This window comes from Hemicordylus capensis, chromosome 1 (genome assembly GCF_027244095.1).
Source record: "Hemicordylus capensis ecotype Gifberg chromosome 1, rHemCap1.1.pri, whole genome shotgun sequence".
Lineage (NCBI taxonomy): Eukaryota > Metazoa > Chordata > Lepidosauria > Squamata > Cordylidae > Hemicordylus > Hemicordylus capensis.
This window is the reverse complement of record NC_069657.1, coordinates 262,409,224-262,433,213: the sequence shown is the minus strand read 5'-3', so window position 1 is coordinate 262,433,213 and position 23,990 is coordinate 262,409,224. Positions and strand designations below refer to the sequence as shown.

The 23,990-nt window shown below is 43.5% G+C and overlaps 1 protein-coding gene across 3 annotated transcripts in view; it reads right to left on the bottom strand.

Moving 5' to 3' along the window:
* The window catches only part of HAO1 (hydroxyacid oxidase 1), a 37,890-nt gene that overhangs the window by 8,731 nt on the left and 5,169 nt on the right, over nt 1-23,990 (bottom strand). Inside the window, exons 1-5 of one of the 3 annotated variants that reach the window (XM_053287428.1) lie at nt 16,482-16,512; nt 14,727-14,878; nt 3,700-3,955; nt 2,733-2,908; nt 969-1,060 (exon numbers count right to left, since the gene is read on the bottom strand). In XM_053287428.1, the coding sequence (XP_053143403.1) occupies nt 969-1,060; nt 2,733-2,908; nt 3,700-3,955; nt 14,727-14,878; nt 16,482-16,486 (681 nt within the window). In that variant the 5' untranslated portion in view covers nt 16,487-16,512. Of the gene's footprint in view, nt 1-968; nt 1,061-2,732; nt 2,909-3,699; nt 3,956-10,369; nt 11,257-14,726; nt 14,879-16,481; nt 16,513-23,990 lie in introns of those variants that run through there. The other 2 variants (XM_053287427.1, XM_053287429.1) reach the window with 2 other exon arrangements.

Sequence of the window (23,990 nt, the reverse complement as noted above, 5' to 3'; positions counted from 1 at the left end):
TATTACCTATAAAGCCCTTAGTGGCTTGGGTCAAGGGTATTTAAGAGAATGCCTTCTTCAGTATGAATCCCACCGCCTATTCAGATCTACAGGAACAGTTTGTCTGAGGGTGCTGCCGGCTCATCTAGTGACAACTCAAAGGCTAGCTTTCTCTTTAGTTGCCCCAGAACTTGGGGCAGTTGATAAAGTTGGTAGTGGACTGGTCTCCCCTAGATTTGGCTGCAAGCAACACACATTGCAATGGGGATTAGTTCACACACCCTCTCTCTATGTGGGGAGCCCATCTAAGCAGACTCCAGAACTAGCTATTGCGAGTTATCTGGCATCCAAAGACATTTTGGATTTAGGATGAACTCTAAAACTCCCCTCATCCTCTTGCAAGAGAGATAACACCTGTTGCTAATGAAGCAAGTAGGCTAGGAAGGGAAAGCAGATTAGACATCAATCCTGTTCGCACATTCCTAGTCAGAAATCACAGGCAAAAACTGTTTGTTATTTACATTGGTCTTTCTCTGTACAACCTACTTGAAGTAGTTTAGCTTTATTTATCCATGTTCAATCAAAACTTGCCCAACTCAATGCTGCTTGTTTTTTTAAAATCACATTAATGCATCAAAAGATAACTCAGCCTACCATTACAAAACAATCCTGAAGGTCTAGTATTGCTTCTCTTGATTATGCTCTGGGTAGAGCCAATCAAGAACCGATCCTTCAAATTCTGCAGCTGGAAGTCCATTGCCTAAAGAGCAAGTGCCAGAACACCACAAGCAAATTGTTCTGCTTTCAGCAGCTTTTCCAAACACCAAGCAAACCAAAGGCTAGTCACATGTGTATCATGTTAGCAGTCAAGCAATTTTGAAGGACATATGTGCTTTCTTAGAAAGACACAAACTGCTTAATTACTTTAGCTGTGCTTCTGTCTTTGTCATTCTCCAAGACCAACTCTAAATTGTTCATTCAATACTCACAGTGGCTGGAACCCCATCCAACTGGCGAGCACCATGATTCGACACCAGGATTCCATCCACACCATGCTTCACTGCTTCTCTAGCATCATCAGCTAGAAAGAAAAAAGCATAAATCTTAAATTACAACTCAAGACAGTAGGAATTGTGCAAACTGCAACTTCAAAACTCTGAAATTAGCAAACAGAATCAAGACTTCAGTTTTTCAGAGGAATATTACATGAGGACTCAAATTAGGGAAATATTTAACAGAGACACTTTGTAGCAAGTTGAATCTAAAAGAGTTAGGTTGTCTTCCAAGTCCAAGGACATTGTTCATGCTGCTTTGGAAAGATCCTCACATTACCACATTACCAGTGAAAGATACTCTCTTCTCAAAGACTGGCATACATTTCTCCCAATGGACTACATCATCATCAAAAGCAATCCTTTTCTTGAGAGATTGATTATAGACAGAAGTGTACACAGAGTAATCATCAACACACTTTGTGTAATCATTTCATGGCTTGCTTTCAAATGACTTTGATATATTCAAACACAAAAAGGAAGAAGCCTAAATTCCACATACCATATGAAATTCAGAGGAAAATTTAGGCCTGTATATACAATGCTTTAAATAAGTTCTGACATTCCCATCACATCTGTTCTCAAGTGTAGTTACAAGCCAAGGTCATTCCTTAGAACTGTCTAAAGCAATTGTTTTGAAAAAGGAATACTGTGGGGGCAGCATTATTAATTAGGAACTGGTTATATCTCTCGTCAGTTTTTACGCAACTATATTGCTTACTGTTCTGTTTCAAAACAATTTCACGTGTTGGTGATTACGTATCAGTTTTGAGACAATTTGGTAACCAGGTACTTTAGAGACCATTTCCTTCCACATGAGCCTGTCCAGATATTATGTTCATCTGAGCCCTCCTCCAGTCCCCGCCGCCACCTTCAGTTAGTCAGCTAAGGAGAGTTTCTTTTCAGTTGTAACAGCCCAGCTGTGCAATTCCCTCCACACTGTAGTGGGTGGTACCATCTGTGGGGCCATTGCAGTGCCAGGCAAAAGCATTCTCATTTGCCCAGTCAGCTCATGTCGACTGAACTGTTTTATTCTGCTCTGCCAAGTATGCTGTATTGCTGGTGTCATTTATTCTGTTCTTTTTGAACAGAATACTGTTACTGTGTTGTTTGTGTTGCTGTGTTTTGTGTTTTTGTGTTTTGTGTTACTGTTACTGTGTTATTATGTGTTGGTTTTAATTGTTGTAGAGTGTCCTGGTAAGTCCCGCAACAGCATCCTTTAAAAGAATGGATTTTAATTTTTTAAGTATAAGCATCTCTTTAGATACACTCAAGCATTAATCTTTTGACAAGAAGGCTATGCTTTTCAAAGTCTATCAAAAGGGCAGAAAACTTTGTCAGAATGTAGATGTTATTGCATGAACTAGCTTTATATTTTTTCTTCACATATGTAGAAACAAGATTTTCACGCACGTACGTGCACTTACTTCATTCACCTATATAGGCCTTTTACTAGTTTTCGCATTATTCACCAATGAACAAATGGTAGGAGGCTGATAAAATTGTTTATGATGGCTCAATTTGTATTTCCCAAGCCAAAGTGGTTCTACTGCAGTTTATATCACAGTTTAGCAAAACAAAATGCTAGTTACTGTCTGTAGTCAAAATTAGCCTCTACATTCTCTCAGATGACTCTGTAGTAGCAGCAGCAGACTCCTCCTATAAATATCAATGGTTACATTTAACTTAAACTGAACCAACCTCTAAGGATGCCTTTAGCAACAACTGGCAATGAAGTCAGTCCTCTGAGCCACTTCACGTCCTCCCAGTTAATCGATGGATCAATAGCCTCTGCTACATAAACAGACAGGCCACTGTTTTCTCCATAGCCCTTCTCAGATGAAAATGCCAGATCATTTGTTTCAAAGTTCTTCATTCTAAAGACAGAGGAAGAAAATAAGATTTTTCTGGTCAACAAGCCAATATTTAAACCAGGGCTTTACAACTCATTGATACCTGATATCTGGCAGGCCAGATCTGATACAAATGCACCTCAGGGGGCTACAACATAGGTGCAGCCAGAAGTGGTAAGACAAATCTGGTGCATGTTGTAAAGGGCTGAAGGTCCTGCTCCTTGCTCACTAAAATCTCAAACTGATTGGAAATTTGGAATGGCAAGTGTTGGAGATGGAGTTCCAGTGCATTGACCTTTTGCACCAACTATCCTAATGACCAGTACCACCCAATGGTGCAGCAGGGAAATGACTTGATTATCAAGCCAGAGGTTGCTGGTTCAAATCCCCGCTGTTATGTTTCACAGATTATGGGACAACCTATATCAGGCAGCAGCGATATAGGAAGATGCAGAAAGGCATCTTCTCATACTACATGGGAGGAGGCAGTGGCAAACCCCTCCACTTTCCTTTTAAAGTTTTCCTGCTTGCATCTCACCAGCTCTTCCTGCCCATCCTCAGTCAACAGTAAACCTCCAACTAGTAACTCCCAACTGTCATGTTTTCTCACTCTCTCTCAGTAACCTCACCAGCCCAGTTGAAGTCACACTCCCTAGCAACTCCCTTTGCAACTGTTGCTAAGTCTAAACATCTCCCAAGCAACCAACACAGAAGAACTAAGTAAAGCCATGCTGTATGGCCAACTATTACTGCAGTTACATGAGTGTAGGACCAAAAGGTATCACTTGAAGAAAGTGACCAAGACCTATAAGTACCTGAGATGTGGAGGGAGTTGAAACTTGTTGCGTACATCATCCAAGCGTTTACCAAGAAATGGTGTGTCCACAGTCAAAAAGATGCCTTTGTATCCTGATTTCTCTGCACGCTGCACCAGGGATCTGGTAACCTCACGGTCCTTATAGATATAGAGCTGCAACCAGCAAATTGCTTTTGGAGCTGCCTGAGAAACTTCTTCTATTGAGGATGTGGCCCATGAACTCAGCATCATCCCTGTCCCCATGGATCTGCAAGCTGAAGATGAACAAAAATTAATGCCCACACACTGTACATTGGGGTGCCACATCAGGAAACTTTGGGTACCACCATTTTCCCCCCACACGCTGAAAATTCCTTACCTTTCTAATTCTCCTTCGCCCTTTATAGCAGATGAAGCACTCTTAGATGAAGCATCAGTATTAAAGTGGTTTTCACATTTATTGTAGCAGAAGAGCAATAACCTAAACTAAGTGTAATGGCTTCAGAGTTACAACTGGCCAGCAATCCATTTCTTGGCCTTACCTTGATTTCAGCCACTTATTACCATTTATCTATCCTTTCTGTGCAAATAGACTGCTACTCATAACATGCCACCCGATTTAATGAGATACTTGAATTAACAGTGTAGAGCTTCTCTACATTTATTGCCAATTGTCCATTACACAACCGTGCATTTAATCCACTTTTATACTTACTGGTTTTATATATCTTTTTCCTCCCTGCTGGGCAGACACCTTCAACGGTGTCAGTTCACCAGAATAATCTACCGCAAATGATTGTCATTATAGGAACCTTTGTGTTGATTACAGTTGCTGTTTTCTATTAAAGGTATTAGAGCTCCACCATGTGGAACAGCTGCTTAAATGATAGCAATGTTCTAGCTAGTTCACTTCCCAGTTTATTTTCGCTCTCCAACCCATCTCCTTTTTGTTTTGAGAATTTATGCAAGCTGCTGTATTCAAAACAGGGACTGTTATTCCAGTCCCCATATAGGCAGCATCTGGAAATGCTTCCACATGGCAGTGGTTTCACACAGGGGCCATAACATTTGAAATCCTCTTACCACATACAGCCCAAAACACCAACTGTAAACCAAGTAAATTTCTGAGGGTTGCTTGGGGTAGACACTCCATGCAGAGAAAACCATGAACACATTAGCATTTCTAGCAGCCTCTTATGTAGCAGAAGTTATAATTAGCCCTCAGAATGCATATTAAGGATAAGAAGACTAATGTTACATTTGACAAAGAAATATGGAAGATTGAACTGAGGCATTTCTGCACTATAACTGGAAATCCGGGGTGCATTTTTAAAAAGGTTATCCCTTCTCTTGTTTGTTCCCCTTACCAAGTGAGCTTTATTACACTGTTACTAAATTTATTACTTTCAAAGGCAGTATAGAAATATGATAAACACACACATGGGAGGAGCCATAGCTCAGTGATAAGCTAATGCGTGGGTGTCAAGGAATTTCCTGTTAATATCTCAGATAGCAAGGCTGAGAAGACTTTTTGCTTGAGTTATTGGAGAGCTGCTGCTGACTGAAAAACACAACACAAAGTGAGATAGACCAGAGGTCTGAATTGGGCACCATCATATGAGCCCGATTCAAACATTATACTGTATGAGTGTACAGATGTCTGTACACTTGTACATGTGTTTGTATGAATGACTGTACCTGTGTTGATTGTAAAAGTGAACCTGGATACAGGCCCTTCAAATGCATGGTACAGATAGGAAGCGTACTTCTTTACCTGCGTTCAGCATAAAATGTGAATGACTACCTGTGTACAGATCTGGACCTATGTACACTGTACACTTGTTGTACAAGTGTTGAATGTAACATGTGAATGGGCCTATATACGTGTACATACACAGACTTTTTAGATTATCCATGGCCTTGAGCAAATTGATGTTTTGAACTCTGTGCCATGTTTTAGCCAGTAATTACTCCCAAAGCAGCACAGAATTACAATTCACACAAAGCACAATATTATAGAGATACATACACATAAGTGTTTATGGCAAACTCTTCAGGTCATTTGTAGTTGTTACAATGCATGTTTCCTCCTCCAGAAGCAAAGACACCAGCCCAATGAAACAATCCCTCCAATGAGCTGCCATGCCTTTTGGTCCCAGGTGTTCCAGGCTGCTCATTCCAGACACATGGGGCAAAAGGAATTGCAGACAAACTAGCGGGCAACCAAAGGTTGCCGGCCCACAGAAGAAGCCTCTCCATAATTTTTGTAAACAAAATAGACAGACTCATGTTAAACCTGCAGTTCTCCCCAAGGTGAACTAATACTAAGTAAGGAATACTAATGTGCTCCCCAAACCAGAAGAGCCTTCTTGGCCCTGACAAAATCCTACTCTTTAGCAGAATAAATGATTAGTTTAACATTTAACAGGAGGAGAAACTGATGTAGCTCTCCTTTACAGCTAGAAATAGGATCGGTTCTTTAGACTGAGAAATGACTCTCAGAACACATGTGTGTGTTTTCTGGGCATGCGTTAAATCATATATTAGATTTAGTGGCGCAGAGGGGAAATGCTTGACTAACGAGCAAAAGGTTGTCGGTTCAAATCCGTGCTGGTACTAGATTGGACAGCAGTGATAAGGGAAGATGCTGAAAGGCATCATCTCATACTGTGCGGGCAGAGGCAATGGTAAACCCCTCCTGTATTCTACCAAAGACAACCCACAGGGCTCTGTGGGAGCCAGGAGTCGAAATCGACTCAACGGCACACTTTACTTACTTAAGAGCCATTTAGGAGCCACTTCCTAGAATTCAAAATCCTTGTCTGGTTCTGAGCAACAGCTGTATTTCACACACACACACACACCCCTCCTCAGGTTATGCTCACACAAACAAAAGGAAAATTGCTTCCAGTATTGCTGTTGGCGAGCAGCTGCTTCAGCTATGACCAGCCTTCACACAAACTTTTACATACAGAACAACCAACACTTCCTTAGTTTCACACAATATGAATATGCGACTTTGCTGGGAAAACCAGCTCATTCCACTCATCTCTCAAATGAAACAACCCTGCTAGAATCCCGTGCAGCATACTGGTAGTACCCATTCACTTTGTTCATAAATGGTGACCTGACTCCAGTAATTCTCACAGCACACTGTGTCAGAGACAGATCATATTGCTAGGTAACTCTCCTTGATTGTGATGGATCTCTTGAATAGGGTCTACACAGAACTAATTCCCTCAACAGACACTAAACTTAGTATCACTCTCAGCATGTTAAGTTTTATTTTAAATTGTACATCTTTGGGGGGAAATTAACACAAAAAAACCTAAGAAATGTGCAACATTTAACCTCGGCTCCCATGGAAACCAGCTCTGGCCTGTGAGGACCGTTGGAGCAGCCCCTCCCCCACCTTCCCAGGAGTCCGGAAAGACCAGTGTGCCCTGAGAGGAAGGCAAGAAAGGTAGTGATGTGCACGAACCTGTTCAGAGGCCCTTTTTAAGGCCTTTTTAAGGGCCTCCGAACAGCTTCAAAGCCCCCCGGGGGGGTTCAAAGTTTGAGGCCGGGGAGGTGCTGCTTTAAAGGGCAAGGGAAGGTGCACTTATCCCTCCTGCCGCTTTCCCCCCCCCGCCGGCACTTGTTGCCGGTAAAAGCCTTCGGAGTGGCAGCATACCTCCTTGCCTCCCCCTCCTTGCCCGGAAGTGGCCAGAAGTACCGGGTGTGCGTGCGCACTTCATGTGCACACTATGGGCACACACGCGCGCCCAGTACTTCCAGCCACTTCCAGCCGAGAAGGGGGAAGGGGAGTCAGGGAGGTACGCTGCCACCCTGAAGGCTTTTACCTGCAACAAGTGCCGGCGGGGGGAAAGTGGCAGGAGGGATAAGTGCACCCTCCCCTCCATCCTTAAAGCAGCACCCCCACCGCCTGCGAACCGCCCTGCACATCCCTTCTGTGCACATCCCTAAAGAAAGGCGCCCTGGCCAGGGAGCTCTTGTCCTCAGCTCCTGAAAAGACCAACAGCCAGAGACAACGTTTTATTAGTCTTCTGTAATTTCCTTTTTTTAATATGGTAAATTGCTTTGGGTGCCTTTGTCAAGGCAGAAAGGCGGTATAAAAATATAATAAATACATACATTTTCCCTCTCAAAAACCATGATTCAGAATATCCCAGCTTTCTACTCTGTTTCCTATAGACAGACATTTTGAGGGTTCCACTGTCACTCTTTGTTTTCAACAGACCTCTCCCATAATATTTACTACTTTGGTAAGAGGTGAATACTATAGGCAACAGTCAAAGTCCAAATACTTTATTAAAGAGGATTTGTTTCACAAAAATACCCCTCAAAGTTGATCATTTTCAAGAAACAGAATTCACAGCACAACTAGCTACAGCTTCCTATTATTCTCGCTGTGTCCCGGTGTCCCAACCTTTCCTTCCATGACAATTAGCTTCTAACTGCTGCCCAGGTCCCAACATCCATGGAACTCTGTCCATTCCAGTACCTAGCAACAGTCGCCATGCTTAACACACTAAACTTCCTAGCAAGCAATAAAAACCTTTCTTAACTAAACTTTTTGTCACAGGATTCTTCATACACATCTTCTCTGAGCGTTAAGTATTGCTTTCAGTTATTTTTCACAGAATGTGCACATCACTAGCCTATGCACTTAGGTATGGCAGAACAAGCATATAGTATGTGATGTTGGGAATTCTCTCCGGTAAGAGAATCCCTTTTTCATTATAGCAGAGTGCATAGAGGCACAACACAGCGGAATTTGGTTAGGCATGCGTGTATGCTGAGAGTAAAGCAACTTGGAGCCAGTTCATACTATGAACTTCATAGTTTCAAATCAATATATATGGCAAGGAAGAAAGAACAGGAAGAGAAGGGAGAGAGGAAGTGACCCTGAGATTAGCAATCTACATTCCAAAGGGATAGTGTCAGAGCAGTAGAGAAGGGATGACCAATGTCTTGACCCTCTAGCCCTCTGACTCACTAGTCTGTCCTCCACTGTCTTTGAGACAAGAGACAGTGCAAAGTCCTTAACTTCCAACACTTGAAGAGGTTTGTTTTCGTTGAACTTTCATTGTACTCATCAATAAAGAAAGGTGAACTACCATCTTAGCTATCTGCTAAAGTGAATATTGGGAGGGGAAGCACACTGAGTAAAGAATTCTTGCAATCAAGCCCATGACAAATACAAGTTACAGTTAAGATACTAGCAGCCAGAGGAAGTGGTAATTATCAAAAGAGTTTTGATTACCCGAGAAGCTCCTATGTTCAGTTTCTTCCCAAGAAGTAGGTGGATTTGACCTAAAATTGACAAGGGGTCTCAGAAAACAGCATTTTAGTTTAGATTTTTTTTTTTTTTTTTTTTACTGTGGTTGCTTGCCCAGCCAGTCTGGTCATAGCCTCTTTGCCCCCAGTCTCGCAAGAGAAAGCCTGAGGCTTTGGGGGCAGGGCTTGCTCCATCAGTCACTGAGCATGCCTCCAAACCGCCTCCTTTCCATTTTGAGCAGAGACCCTCCCTCCCTCCCTGGTCGCCCCTTTGGGGGAGCGGCAGCTAGGATTTTTTTGGCCGATGGCAGATTGGCTTCCTTTCTGGATCTTTTTTGCCTACCTCACACTTTGCCCCATGTAGCTAGTTAGCTGGTTGGTCACAACAGCAGGTGCAGTGCAGTATTCAAAGGTGATGAAGGGTTGGTCAACACCTTGAGGTGTGTGTTGAGCATAAAGAGGGATCCTTCTTGGCAGTTCCTAGACACTATGGCTGAGGGAGCACTGGCTTGGCCTGCCTCTAACCTGCTGGGTGATCACCCCAACCTTAAAGGCCTGTATGGCTTGCGGGAGGTGCCCTTTAGACAGAAGCCTTGACAGAAGAGGAGGAGAGCATCTGCCTTAGGACGGATGCTGCCTGGAGCCAAGGTGTGTCACCCTGCAAACGTAGGTGGATTTGTGCTATTTTCTAATGGCAACTAGGTCAAAGTTCTGGATTGCTCCATGGTTATGGTTAGCCATCCTGTCTTCTGCCCGGAGAAGATGTAGAAGAATTACTCAAGTGAATCCATAGCTAGGCCAGTGTTTGAGGCTACTCTTGACAAGTCTATTTCCCGCACCCCCCACTAGTTGTGTGTGGGCCTGTGTGGGAGGAGCAGGGCTCTGTGCGAGAGCCTCTGAATGGCTGCTGCACATGCAACAGCAGCCTGCCAATGGGGACCTTGCTCCGTTTGAAGGGGAAAACCCATATGCAGCACTGAACAGGTTGGCCTGGGCTGTGGGGGGAGAAATGGGGTGGGGTGGATCCCAGGACACCCCCAGGCTATGGGCCTGCTTCCCTCTTCCTGTATATAGCTACCAATGAGGCATGTAGGCCAGCATAGTGTAGTGGTTAGAGGGTTGGATTAGGACCAGGAAGACCCGAGTTCAAATCCTCATTCAACCATGAAAATCACTGGGTGACTTTGGGCCAGTCATGTTTCTCTCAGCCTAACCTACCTCACAAGGTTGTTGTGAGGCTAAACATAATCATGTACACTGCTCTGAGCTCCTTGGAGGAAAAGTGGGATATAAATGTAAAAATAAAAATAAAATAAAATTTATCTCTCCAATGGATTTTCTAAATAAACTACTTTATTTGGAACTAACGCCATGTCTTCTGACAACATTAATGAGCAGTACTCCCTTACCTGTGCACCTCTGATGTAGCTGGGGCAGAGAAAGAAATCTGGCCTCCTGAAGAAGGCAATGTGAAGTGGGTGTGAGGTGTGAATGCACCTCTGGGAGGTGCATTCAAATCAAATCCAGCCCACCACCCAATTGAGTTTGACGCCCCTTGGCTAGTATATCTGTTTCAGCCTCTAAAATCAAAACAATTACCATGTCCAATTTCAAATCAAAGTACTAAAGTTCAAGTAAAGTAGTAGTTTCAGTTGACCACAGGAGGGAGCTAGAGATAGCAACTTCTTATTTACAGTACTTGCAATTCCAGTCAGTCAGGATATTGGAAGAAAGGTAAAGGCATCCCTGTGGTGGAAATGGCCAAAGAGGGCAGACTAAGTGCACACTGCACCCCAGGTTGCTTCAGGGGTGAGAAGGCAAGAGTTGGCAGCCTGCTCTTCAAAGAGTGATAAAGAGACAGTGCTGTCCAGGGATACAGCCCACCTTCTCAAGTGTGGCTTCAAAGAGATGAATACAAAAACCAATGATTTCTTCACAACAGAAACATCTATAATCCTACCGCCAACCCCACATCTATGTATCATTTGATATCTATTAGCATCAGAATGAGATATGTTCATAAGAGAAGGGTGGTGTGTTTTTTTAAGTTCAGAAGTTTTTACTAATTCATCTCCTTCTGTAACAAAAATTTTTAAACTTTTTTTTTTTTTTTTAAGGACTCTCCTGAACTTACACTCCTAGCAGCTAGAAGGGTTGTTGTTTTTCCGGGATAAAGTAAGAGCATAAAATTATGCATTGTATGAAGAAAGCGAGTAAAGTCATTTTTCTCCACTTAGCAATGACTTGAGGTCACCTAATGAACTGATTGTGAGTAGATTCAGGGCAAACAGAGAAAGTTCTTACTTGCACAATGCATAATTAACTGAGAGCTTTTGTTGCTCCTGGAGCCCTCTGGCTTAGAAGGCTTTGAGAGATGATTAGCTGCATCCATGAGGAGAGATCTATCAACAACAATTACCAATGTTAGCTAAATGGAACCTCCATGTTCAGAGTAGCTCTATACACCAGTTGCTGCAGGGGAGATGCTGGGACATCAAAGCAACCAAGCCTGCATCTGATAGCTGTCCAAATCAAGTCACTGACAGCTGAGGCTGGAACGAGAAGCGCATGGGAAGAAATCCTCATCATCCCCACTGCCTCCAGACAGAAAAGGGAGGAAAGTTCAGCCTGGAAGTGGGGAAGGAGGAGGAGCTGCAGGACCAGTGTGCAAGGGTGGCTTGTCTTCAGCAGAAGAAACCTCTGGAAAAGCCTCTACAGCTCAGGTAGAAGACACTGCTTTCTGCAAGGGAGAACAGCTGGTAAGAACATACCTTAATTAGATCTAAGCAACCCTGCCATAGACTTACAGTGCCTAGCGTGCAAGGCCAGTGATGAGTGATGCTTGACTTTCCCTTTTGGAACTGATATCTCCCTAGGAGTAGCCAGGCCTCTGAAGCCACAAGAACCTCCTCCCACAGTGGGCAAAAAAGAAAAAGGCTGCTGCCTTCATGCTCTTTTTATGGGCTTCAAGGAAATCTGGCTGGCCACTGGGGAAAGATATGGTTTGACTAGATGGCTCTTTTGTCTAATCCCCGAAACTCTTTGCTTGCCTGTTGGTGATGATGTTTCTAAACTTAAAATGGTTCAGATTCAGAACCACCAACATTACATCGCCCACTCCTTGAGGGCTGGGATTGCCTCAATGTTCTCTCTGCCCTCTGGTGGTTGAATACCAATTTGTTCTTCTGGGCATTTGGAATGAGAGATTTCTAAGCTGGATGTTATCAGCTTCTATTTTTGGATGTCAATAATGTATGCTCCTTGGAAATGTGTACAAATGTCAGCTAATACATTCTGAAGAAATTTTGACTATCCTATTTGAATCTCACTGAAGTGGCAACTCTGTAGTCTGGATTGTGCTACTTTTGACGACAAGGGAGGGCTCACATGACAATGCTCTTACATACAAACTACAATATTCAAATCCCCATTCAACCATGAAACTCACTGGGTGACTCTGGACCAGTCATGTATCTCTCAGCCTAACCTACCTCACAGGGTTGTTGTGAGGATAAAAATAATCATGTGCACAGCTCTGAGCTCCTCGGAGAAAGAGCGGGATATAAATGTAAAAACAAAAACAAACAAACAAATCAAATATTCACTCCACATAGACAACTAGCATGTCAGGATGATGACTGGGGAAGAGCACCTCTCATGAGTTTTCTGTAAATGCAGGGCAGGAGGGGGTTGTCAGAGCAACAGGCCATGTGAGCCCACACCTGTAATTAGAATTGGTACAGCCCAGGTATTTTAAGTGATGCAATATTTGCTGCCTCAAACTTTGTAAAATGATGCATAGGTCATTTTTATGTTTTAATTAGCCTCCAAGCACTCCAGCTCGCCCATCTTGGCTCAGAGGCTTCTGCCATTGGTATATAAACACCTATACACAGAGTCTTTTACCTGGAGCTGGCGTGTGCGATCTCTCTTACTGTCATTTGACCTTTTTGATCAGCTGTCCGTCTGCTCTATGTCTAGTTCTACTCTGTCCCCTTCTGGTTTATCACAGACATTTGCACCCTTACACCTTAGGGGATTTGGCTTGCCAAACAAGATACCACCCAGTTCCTGTCAGCAATCCCCCAGATGTGATTTTAAAAGCTTTTTAAAAAACAAACAAACAAAAAACCACCAGGAGTCTGGTTCCATCTTGGTTCAAGTGGAGTCTATCCCTTTGGTACAGGCTTAACTTCCCCAAAATATATCCCAGTGCCTAACAGACCCAAATTCTTCCTGCCACCACCATCTCATCCATAACAAACCCAAACTTCTCCAGGCACCACCATCTTACCCATGCATTGAGACCCCTCAGATCCTTCTGTCTTGCTGGTCCTGTGCATGGAACAAGTAGCACTTCAGCAAACACTACACTGGGAACCCTGGACTTCAATATGCTACCTAGCAGCCTAAGCTTGGCTTCCAGGACCTCCCAGCTGCATTTCCCAATATGGTTGATGCTGATGTGCAGCAAAACAACCAATTCCTTTCTAGAACTGCCGAACAGCCTATCTAGACACTACATGACATCTGCAACCTTCGCAACAGGCAGGCAAGTCACCATGTGGTCTACACATGGGTCACAAACCCATCTCTCTATGCCCCTAACAAATGAATCAGCCACTACTAGGAGGCCCCCACCCCTGGAGAAGTATGCCCTATGCGAGAGAATATGGGCACTACCCAAGGAAGAGCGTCCCTTGCAAGAGAGCATTCTCCTCTTCCTGACTGATGTCCTCCTTCCCCAAGGCTTTCATTCTCCTTGACAGCATAGGAGCTATCAGCCGAGGGGTGGGATCTATCACATCTCTGGGGGTCTCACCCACATACCTCTCTGCCTCCCTGAGCTTCTCCAGGTCAGCCAACTTAGCTTTGAGGGAACAAACTTGTTCCCTGAGAACCAGGAGCTCTTTGCACAGAGCGCACAACCATGACTTCTGCTTCTCAGGCAGATAGTCATACATGCAGCAGTCTGTGCAATACACTGTGAAGCTCCCCTCCCCTCCTGACCTTCTACCTCCATAACTGGTTTTACTGGGTATTTAGAATATGTAGAGTTCGCTTACTTGAAAGCTAGGTCTTTGCTGAAGTTGGCAAAATAAAGGTTTTAAGCTCCAAGAAAGTTACAAAAGTGGGGTAGTACTTACCTTCTCCTCATGCTGGGTGTCTCTCTCCTCTGTGATGAAGTGGGAACCACTTGAGTGCCACCCCACACACTTCCCCACTAAACCACACACCAGTCTCCGAGCTCTGCTAGCAAACTCCTGTTAGCAAATTTCCTCTAGTTTGAGTCTTGTCTTGTCAAGAGCTGCTTTCAAAATGAGGCACCTCAGGAATGTGGCCCCTCCCACAATGTGTGTGACTCACCTGCAGCTAATCTCCACCCACTGCATCTCTAGGCACTACTGGAAGTGCCTAAAAGTTTCTTTCTCTGTCAAGAAACTAGCCAGCTAGAAATCAAACCCTAGAAAAGACCAGCCCTAACCAACTTGGCTTGTCCTTTCCCCTTGGTTTTCTTATTGATTGATGTATTATGTACTTGCTTGCATGCCTGCTTGCTGTCTTCTTTAGAGAAGAAAACAAAAATGTTTGCTGACTTACCTGATCTTACATTTACTCTATTTTATATGCAGCATCAGGACAGGATTACCAGACACCAAACCACCAAATAAAAGCTTTTGAACCAGAAAGCAGGGATACATTGCTGAATTTCCTCGATTTATATTTTATCATTACGTTTTCTTGTTTACTTTTGTCATTGCTTACCTCTGACAGTAGCAGTTTCCCCATCTGCATGAGCCATGCATTGCATGGCAGTAGCTGCAACACATATCGGCATGCTGATTTCTTGCCCCAATATTGAAGTTGACAAGTCCAGAACAGACACATTCCTCAGCATTCGGGGGTACAATTTTAATCTGCAACAGATTGAAATGAGAACTTGCCCTGAGAATTTGCTAGTGGTTGACTGATAGTTCAGAGTTTGAGAACACAAGACTTGCAACATATATAAATACAGTAATTTGGTGCACCTAATCTTATGTAAGCCAGAATTTTCGAGTCCTGTAAAGCTATTCAGCAGAGAAACATTTAGAGATTAAAATGAAAAAGGCACGAGACTTGTCCAAGCCTGACCCTGGTGGGCTTGGACAAAGAGTGGCCAGCTGCCACCCTGATATTGCCATCCCTCCTGAAAGAAGCAGCGAGAGCTTGCAAGATGCCCAAGTGACGCCTTGGGAAGAGAAAGAGAAGGGTGCACATTCTGATGTGCAATGTTGCAGCAGCTGAGCAGGGTTGGTCTGGTGTTTAGCCTCTTGGCTGTACAGAGAGAAGAGAAATGAGGCACACACCCTCACCACCAGAGAGAGCCAGAAGGGGACAGGATGGGGCCAAACACCACTGAGAGCAGCCATAGGAACTATGGCAGCTACCACAGGTCAATAGGAAGTCAGAGGAAGGCTCAGAGAAGGTTGGGGCACAACAGAGAGCAGAGCAGCATAACTGGAGAAGTATGGTACCTGAGGAGGGGATTATTTAGGGATCATTGCACCCGTGATGAAGCAGTCCAGTCAAGACAGGAGGTGTGGGCAGCTTGGATCCCTGGGAAGAGTGAGCAAAGCTCTCTTGGTCGTCAGTGGAGGAGGAAGGTGAATGATATCTCCCCTCCCCACACTTCTGAGGTGCTTTCTGGGCCCCAGGAGGACACCCTGAGGTGCTGGCCTCAACACATCTGTTGTCAAGTTCACACAAAGGAGAGAAAATGTCTGAAGTGAAAGCAAGTTGCATCATGCAATGTAAGAGATTCTTGAACCAGACTCCAGTGCCTTATTTCTTCTGTCTCGAGGGCTGGATGATTGGTGAAGCTATTACAAACAAAGCTGTGCTATCCCCAGTTGTCACCTAAGCAAAATTGCAAGCCCCACCAGCTGATCAGGTGACTCATCTAGTCAGTGTTGTTCCATGTGGGTCAATCAAGCCTCAGCCACAAGGACTGCTTTCCCATCTCCTGACGGGAAGCGACTCGTAGCAATTTCTCCCAAGCCTGGGCTTCTGGAACATAATCATTTGCCTGCCTTAGACTATGCTGCTCCTCAGTGACCTCCACCTTGCTTCCCCTGGCCTTTTAAAAAATGCCAACTTGAAGCAAGCCTTGTGAGAAGGCACAAATGAAACCACACACACCAAGCAGAAAACTGGACTGAACTAGATAGGAGTCCTCCTCAGCTTTTGCTCTTTTACTAATGAGCTGATGAGTTGAGTGGCAAAGAGACTGAGCTGTGAATCAAGATTTCCCGAGTTCAAATCCCAGCTCTACCATGAACTCATCAAGTGACTATAGACCAGTCACTCTCTTTCAGGCCTCAATGTGGCATGGGGTTAATACTTTTAAATTACAAGCTAATATCTGAGAAGTGCTTTGTACAAAGTGATATACAAATGCTGAGTGCGGTGCAGTGGATAGAGTGGAGTCTGGGAATGGTGAGACCTGCGTTCAAATCCCCATTCCGCTATGAAACTCACCGCATGACTCGGGACCGGTCACTTATCTCTGAGGCTGGCAAATTCTCCTGGGGAGCAGTCAAGAGAATGGAGGACGCTCCTAGCAACAGTTGCTAGTGAGAGGAGAATGTTGGGGAGTGGTAGTTAAGGAGGGGTGGACAGTTTAAGAAGGAGAAGGAAGAGAAGAAGAAAAAAGGGATGGAAATAAAGTGATACATAGTGGGATCAAGACTAAGTGGAGGCAGTTGTGTTTTGCCTGCAGAGGCAAGAAGTAGGCTAGGCAGGCTGAAGACAAAGAATGAGACAACTTGCACTTGGTGGTGTTATGAACAGTCCACATATCAGAACCAGAGCTACCAACTCAGAAGTATGTGAAACATAGGCCTGTGTCTGATTTCATTTCTTTATATTAAGAGTTCAATTAGACCTGCCTGGGCAATGCTTGGTAATTGATTTGTAGAGGCAGGGGTAATCTAGCATTGTTTATCAGGGTTTGCGGAAACTCACTGAGACAATGGGTCAAGCTTAATTACCAGTCTCACACTGCTGAAATCAACCTGTTATCCAGTAACAGGATGCTTCTGCCTTAAGTCAAATGTGTTGATTAACTTGCTTCACTCATGCTTACCCTTTTGATGTTACTTTGAATATTCTTTTGTTGCAAATACACACTAGATAGAGGTATACAAGAAATAATGTCTCACACAAATAGAATTAACTCCCTCTCACTAATTGCTAACTTTTAACACCTTCTGGGACCAGGCTAGCACATCTGGGATGCAGATTTGCTTTTGGACTTTGTCCCCTCCTCAAGATAACAGCTAAAAGGAGATGAGAGTGAGATCTCTCTGAACTGACCAAGTATCCTGAGCTAATTTTGGTAATTAAGAGACAATATTCAGAGGATAGCAGAAAAACGCCTTTTGTGATCCAGAAGACATCAAAGGATGGAACCACTATAAGAAGGAGTCTCTGGACATGGCAGTTTAGCTATCTTGTGCCTACAGCAAGATTTGCTCAGGAACTCTGCTCATGAACAGGAACTGTCTGTGACTTCTACTGCGCAGTGAGAAGTCAAGACTTTTCCCCAGCCATGGCACCTTCACTCTCTGCCTCGCTCTGAGCAAACTGTCTGCTTGACCACCAGAAGCCAGACCATCGCTCTGTTGCTGTTCCCAGCTACAGTCTCTCCTCTTCAGCTGAAAGATCAACCATTCTCAAGCCTGGGTAAATATGCGGCTCATACAAACCTGGAATTCCCTCATCCCTTCCCCTTCTCCTACACCCTTCACCTCTCCCCCCTACTAATTTCTGAACCCCCAAAACCATACCAGCCATGAGCCTTCCTTCCTCCCTCCCCCTTTTTCCGCCTGTATCTAAACTGTACTAGGCTCTAGGAAGATTTAATTGCACGCACATATGTCAGTTAGGCACACTGTGGAATATATTGGTACTGGTTAGGATGTTCTGTTTAAATACTGTTGCTTATATTAATAGAGTGTCCTGCTTTCTGCTTTGCTAGATTATGTTGCTAGTCTTTATACTCAATAAAGCCCATTGAATCTTTGAGTGGTTGGATCTCTTTTCTTCCTTGTTTCCGGATCAAATGTGGTCACCAATATAAAAGAACTTGGCCCAGACCTATTTTATATACTGGCTAATGAGCATATTTAGTATATAGATCAGGCCTGGTCTGTAACAGTGGGACAAAAGAGCATGGCATTGAGGAACAGGGGATCTGGAGTCTGCAATGTAGACCCATGTCCTGGAATTGTCAGCCTATTGGGCAACCGTGTGGCAGTGAGCAGGACTCCTTGTGTGACATATTAGAGAGCGGGGAGAAAACTATTGTACGGGGGAAATACAGATGTTTGTTTCCAGATACCGTTATCCCTTTATTTTTACAAAAGATGTTTGAAACTGAAGTATTTGTTGTGGGTTCAAGTTCTTTGCCAGATTAATATTCAAGAGGGCTTTGGCTTGAAAAAGCCAAAGCCCTTGTAGGGTGGTTGTGAAACATGGTCAGGTAATGTGTTCTAGGCTCCTTGGAGGAAATGAGGTATATACATGCAAACAAAGCATTAAAGCATTATATGGAAACTAATAATTTGATGTCCAGTGGAACGGGGGTGAGGTGGGTGCAGAGAAATTAACCATTATGCCGAGACATACAAGTTGCCCTCTTACAGTACTTATGGGGTTCTTTCTGCTGACACTTCTCTTGTATCTAGACCACAGCAACTGAACCTGCTTGAAGAGCCCATACAGCTGAGGAGAGCTTTGGTCCTCTCAAGGATGTTCAGGTACAGGTAAACATACTGGCTGTTGGGTGCTTCTTCTCACTTCTTGGCTTTAAACTTCAGTAAAATCCCTTGTGTGTGGGAAGAGCAAAGGTGGACACAGTGTAAACTGCTGCTTGCCTGTAGCATGCAGAGTCACACAGATGTGATGCTCATTCTTCTACATCACATGCCTTGGTGGAAATAACCTTTCCACCATAACTCTTTTCCTTGCAACTGCTTTGTCCAGATTTTAAATATCTGTGCATGTTATATGTACTTTGTAGTAGACAGCCGACCCCACACTTTACCCACAGCCAAAACCTGTCCTTCCCTGCTACACTTCACGTAGTTGCCAGGTCTCAAGGTTTGACTTCAAGTTTCAGGGTTTTAGCTTGCTTCTCAAAGTTTCTATCAGAAGGAATATCAACTAAAGCAGATCAAGCAATCAGGCTATTTTCTGCTTGCATTGGAAGTTCTTGCCACTTGCTCTGTCCCGCCATGAGCGGACTCCACTCCTCAGGCCTCCTCTTTCTAGACTCTTTCCTGAACAAACAGGTGCCATTCTCTCCCTCTTTAATTTGTAGGCTCTACCCTCCATCTTAGTGTCTGAGCTTCAGATCTGATAACCCTAACCCCAAGACCACTTGTAGGGTAGAGTTTGTTTTCCTCTAAAAATGCCATTAACTCATAAAAAGCATCCATTATCCAACGTGCAAGTACCAGTAATTCTTAGGCCTTTTTCTCATCACAGTGGATCAGGCTTGCAGCATTTCAAACTGCTGAGGGGAGCTCATGTGAGTTCTTTTCTGCACAAAAGTTACTTTCTACATAAACAACTGGCATGTTGGAGAGAAGGGTTCTAGGAAGAAACCTTTCTCCCTGCTAACTGAGCAAAGAGGTACCTTTTCAAAGTGGTGATTCTCTTTCTTGATCAGGGGAAGAGCAACTGGCCCTATCCATCCCCAGCACAGCATTCCTCCAGTGGCTGCTGCTGTTGTCTATCTTATGTTTCTTTTTAAGATTGTAAGCTCTTTGTGGCAGGGAGCCATTTTAATTTATTTATATCTGCGTAAACCACTTTGAACACTTCTGGTGAAAAGCAATATATAAGTATTTGTTGTACTTTTGTCTCACATGCTAGTGCTTTTTCTTCTTCTTTGTATGTGGAATTTTCTTTGGTGTAACAAATCATGTGAACTTCCATCCGCAGTTTGGAAGGGTACAGTTCAGGCACAGCTTCAACATCTGTGAGAAGTGGTCCTTTAACTTCATCAATAACACTGATCCTCACCTCCAAAATCCACATGCAAGGCAGTGTAAAGGTAAAGTGTGTCATCGAGTCAGTGTCAACTCCTGGTGACCACAGAGCCCTGCGGCTGTCTTTGGTAGAATACAGGAGGGATTTACCACTGCCATCTCCTGCACAGTAGGTGATGATGCCTTTCAGCATTTTCCTGTAATCTGCGAAACATACCAGTGGGGATTCAAACCAGCAACTTCTGGCTTGCTAATCGAGTCACTTCCCCACTGCGCCATTAGGTGGCTGGAAGGCAATGTACCTCATATCTAATGAGTGCAAAACGAGCATATGGTTCTGGGTTGGTAATATGTAATATTTTCTTTGTTACCATTAAAGACAACTTCCAATGAAAGGTTAGTGAAATGGCCCTCCTGACAATATAGGATGGCTAGCCCCAGAACTACCCCCCTTTTACAAGAGTGCCTCAAATAGCTAGGGTAGGGGGAGTTTCAGGATTAGATACATTCAACACAGACCAACAGTTGAAGCAAGAGCTTGGGTTTGAAAAAAGGAGAGGTGGGGGGGAGAAGTTAGAATACCACACATACACATAAAACCAGATATAAAAAGGAGGCTAACTAGCCTGAACTAGCATATCCTTGTGCCCTACATAAAAAGTCAAGGAAGATTACAAACCGAGTCTCCAAATTTCACCATGCAGACTGATTCCTCCTCCTCGTTTAGATTTCACTGGGACAAGGCACTTCTGGAGGCAAGGCCCAGCCCATCACTGCCAAGCTGTGCAAGGCATCCAAGGCTTGGCTTGCAGTTTTTTTGCTAAATACGAAGTGAAGCAAGTTGCAAAGTATAGCAGCTAGAGCTTTATACTCAGTGAGTGCAACGATTTCCTTACTGTTAATACTTATTCTCCTGCAAGATACAGCCCTAGAAGTGTGCACAAAATGCCTGTTATTAAAGTTTGTGTCTTTCCAGCAACAGAAAAGTACCTCTACTAAAGAACTCATCTCTTCACTACCAGACAATATTCTTCACAGATAGAAACTTTATGCTAAGCTTTGCGGTTATTTCCCCCATTTATCTCAGGCATAGCAACTGCCAACCCAACCCATGTTATGCCAGAACTCACGCATGCCATCTTACCGAAGTTAGCTTCCAGTAATTACAAAATAAATTATTACTTCATGCCCAACTGAAACTTTAATCCTTTTACTGTTTTATGGACTTTCACAAATTAGGTTTGAAGACAGTTTTGGCATATGGATTGTATGAAGCTACCTTACACCAAACTGGACCATGGGTTCCATCTATCCCAGTATTTTATACTAACTGGCAGTCCAGAGTCTCATATAAAGATCTTTTCGATCGAGCCCTGCTACCAGAGATCCTCTTCATTGTCTAAGTCAACTAGTGAACACAGGATCTTCTGCATGCAACACATCTATACATGAAACTGACAGTACAAATATTCCCACACTGAACAGAATCTACACCAATGGAGGATCAGGTAAACACTCATCTTCACATTGCAAGTAATATATTGATTTAGTATTCTTTTAAAATTGTATTTTAACCAAATTAAAATGCTTACATTTGACTGAGTAATATGGGGTGGACCTCTTCAATCATTTGACAACTTACTGTACTTGTAAAATCACTTCAGCTTCCAGGGAGATCAGTTAGAAAATACTTTGGGGGAGTGCCTGTGCTGTACCATTCCTACAGTAGCACCGAACACAGAGGGGAAGGGTACAGTGTTTCCCTCTCCCCTAACATTCAGCATTGTGGATGTGAGCAAAAAAAAACCCCACAGCATCCATTGCTGCATAGTCTCTTCTACAAGTTTAGTGCTGTGCATGAGTGCATCTCATGTGAAGAACTACAGTAAGAGTCAGAACTCTTATTGGAGACAACTGAACATCAGTCAATACCCCAGTATGTCAACAGAAAGTAAAAGGTCCAAACCAACAATTAAGAATTCTAGCATTGAAATCTGGTCCCAGGCTTGCTATGTATTTTATCTGTAGTTACACCTGCTACTAGTCCTGGTGACTAGCTTCTGCCTTTTAGGATCGACCATCAACAGTAAAGGATCCAGCAGTCAAGAAATACGCTGCAGACTAGCACTTGGTAGGGTTGCAATGAAGGCCTTGGGAAGGATATTTAGATGCCGTGATGTGTGTCTACAAAGATTAGAATCAGACAATGGTTTTTCCCATGAAACTCTATGGATGTGATAGCTGGATTTTGGAGAAGCAAATTGGAAAAAGCATTGACACTTCTGAACTTTGGTGCTGGAGAAGGCTTTTGAGGATACCATGGACAGCCAGGAAAACAACAAATGGGTCATGGAACAAATCAATCCAGACTTTTCACTTGAGGCACAAATGACCAGGCTCAAACTATCATACTTTGGAAACATTATGCGAAAACTCAGCTCCCTTGAGAAGTTCATAATGCTGGGAAATGTTGAAGGAAAGAGAAGAAGAGGGAGACCAGCAGCAAGGTGGATGGACTCGATTACGACAGCAATGAATGCACCACTGAGAGACCTTAAAGGCCAAGTTGAAGACAGATCATCCTGGAGAGAATCTATCTATGTGGTTGCTAAGAGTCGACACCGACTTGATGGGACTTATTCAAATCAATCTATCAGTCAGTCCTGTTTTGGGACAGATTCAGTCCATCAGAAGTACCATCAAACCAGAAGCAAGGTCATGATCGACTGACAGTCCAATATGAGGAATCACACAGGGCAACAGCAGCTAGCTTTACAGGAGCAGCGAATGGTCTGAAGATGCGACAGTCCTGGTGTGAGGAACTAAGGGCTAAGGCAAACAAGTAATGGGTGCTAGAGCTAGAGAAAGCAGTCTAGACTGGAGCAGGTAGTTACAAAGTTCCAAGCTATTGAAACCTGCATGGTAGAGACCTAAACAAGTATGATTGTCCTGTAATCTTTGCAATAACTATCAGCAACCATGTTACATCCATTTCTAAGTAACTTGTCACACTGGAATTTGATAGCTGCATATTGTGTACCACTCAGGGCCCTTTTGTATAGGGTGGTACATAAATGCACTAAATAAATAAAGTGTTGATAATGCTTCACTTGGACTAGACTAAAATCCCCTTTCATATATTACTTCATGGATAGTCTTAGCCTACTCTACACCTAAATTTTATCTGACTTGGGGTGGGTGGGATGACAGCCTGTTGGTTATCAAGCTGAACGAATTGGCAAGAAATTGAGCCATGCCACTATTAATAAGACTATCATTCACACCTCTATTGCCTGCAAATACAAAACTTTAGTTAACTCAACTAGGCATTATTGATGCTTACAATTTGCCTTTTAGAATCACACATTTCTTAGCATCTCCCCGGAAACTAGACAAGTCACATTTCAATGACCTTGCTCACACCAAGCTGCAGGGAAGCAATGACGTGCTTTGTGTGTCCTACTTGAGTAAACAAGCCGCCTTTGGTCCTGCATTTATTAGCGAAGGGCAGTATATTTTCCAAAGGCTTTTAGAAAGGCAGATACACAATGTGTCAGAAGCGATTATCAAAGGTTTGATTATTTTCTCCCACTCCAATTTAAAATGCTGAAAGAAGAGATTTTAAATTGATTTCTTTGAGTGTCATCAGGCCACAGGCGCTGTGACCTTGTCATAAAATCTGGCTGGCTTTAACTTTGGAAGCAAATGTTACCTGCCAAGAATGGAAGTATTGGACTGTGGTGTTTTGTGTTTTATTTTAGTTCTTCCAGTGCTAATTTAGAGACTATGAAGTTCAACATCTTTTGCTTGGGGGGTTTCAAACATCTTAAATAACTGATGCCATCTACACAGTTCATGTTCAGTGTTGTTTTTCAGCTGGCAAATGTGGAAAAACTTCTCGAATCGCATCATAGTCTCAAGATTTAGGTTCCATGTCATGTAATCCTGGCTATGCTTCCATGGTAGCTGCTGCCTATTTACTTCTCATGGG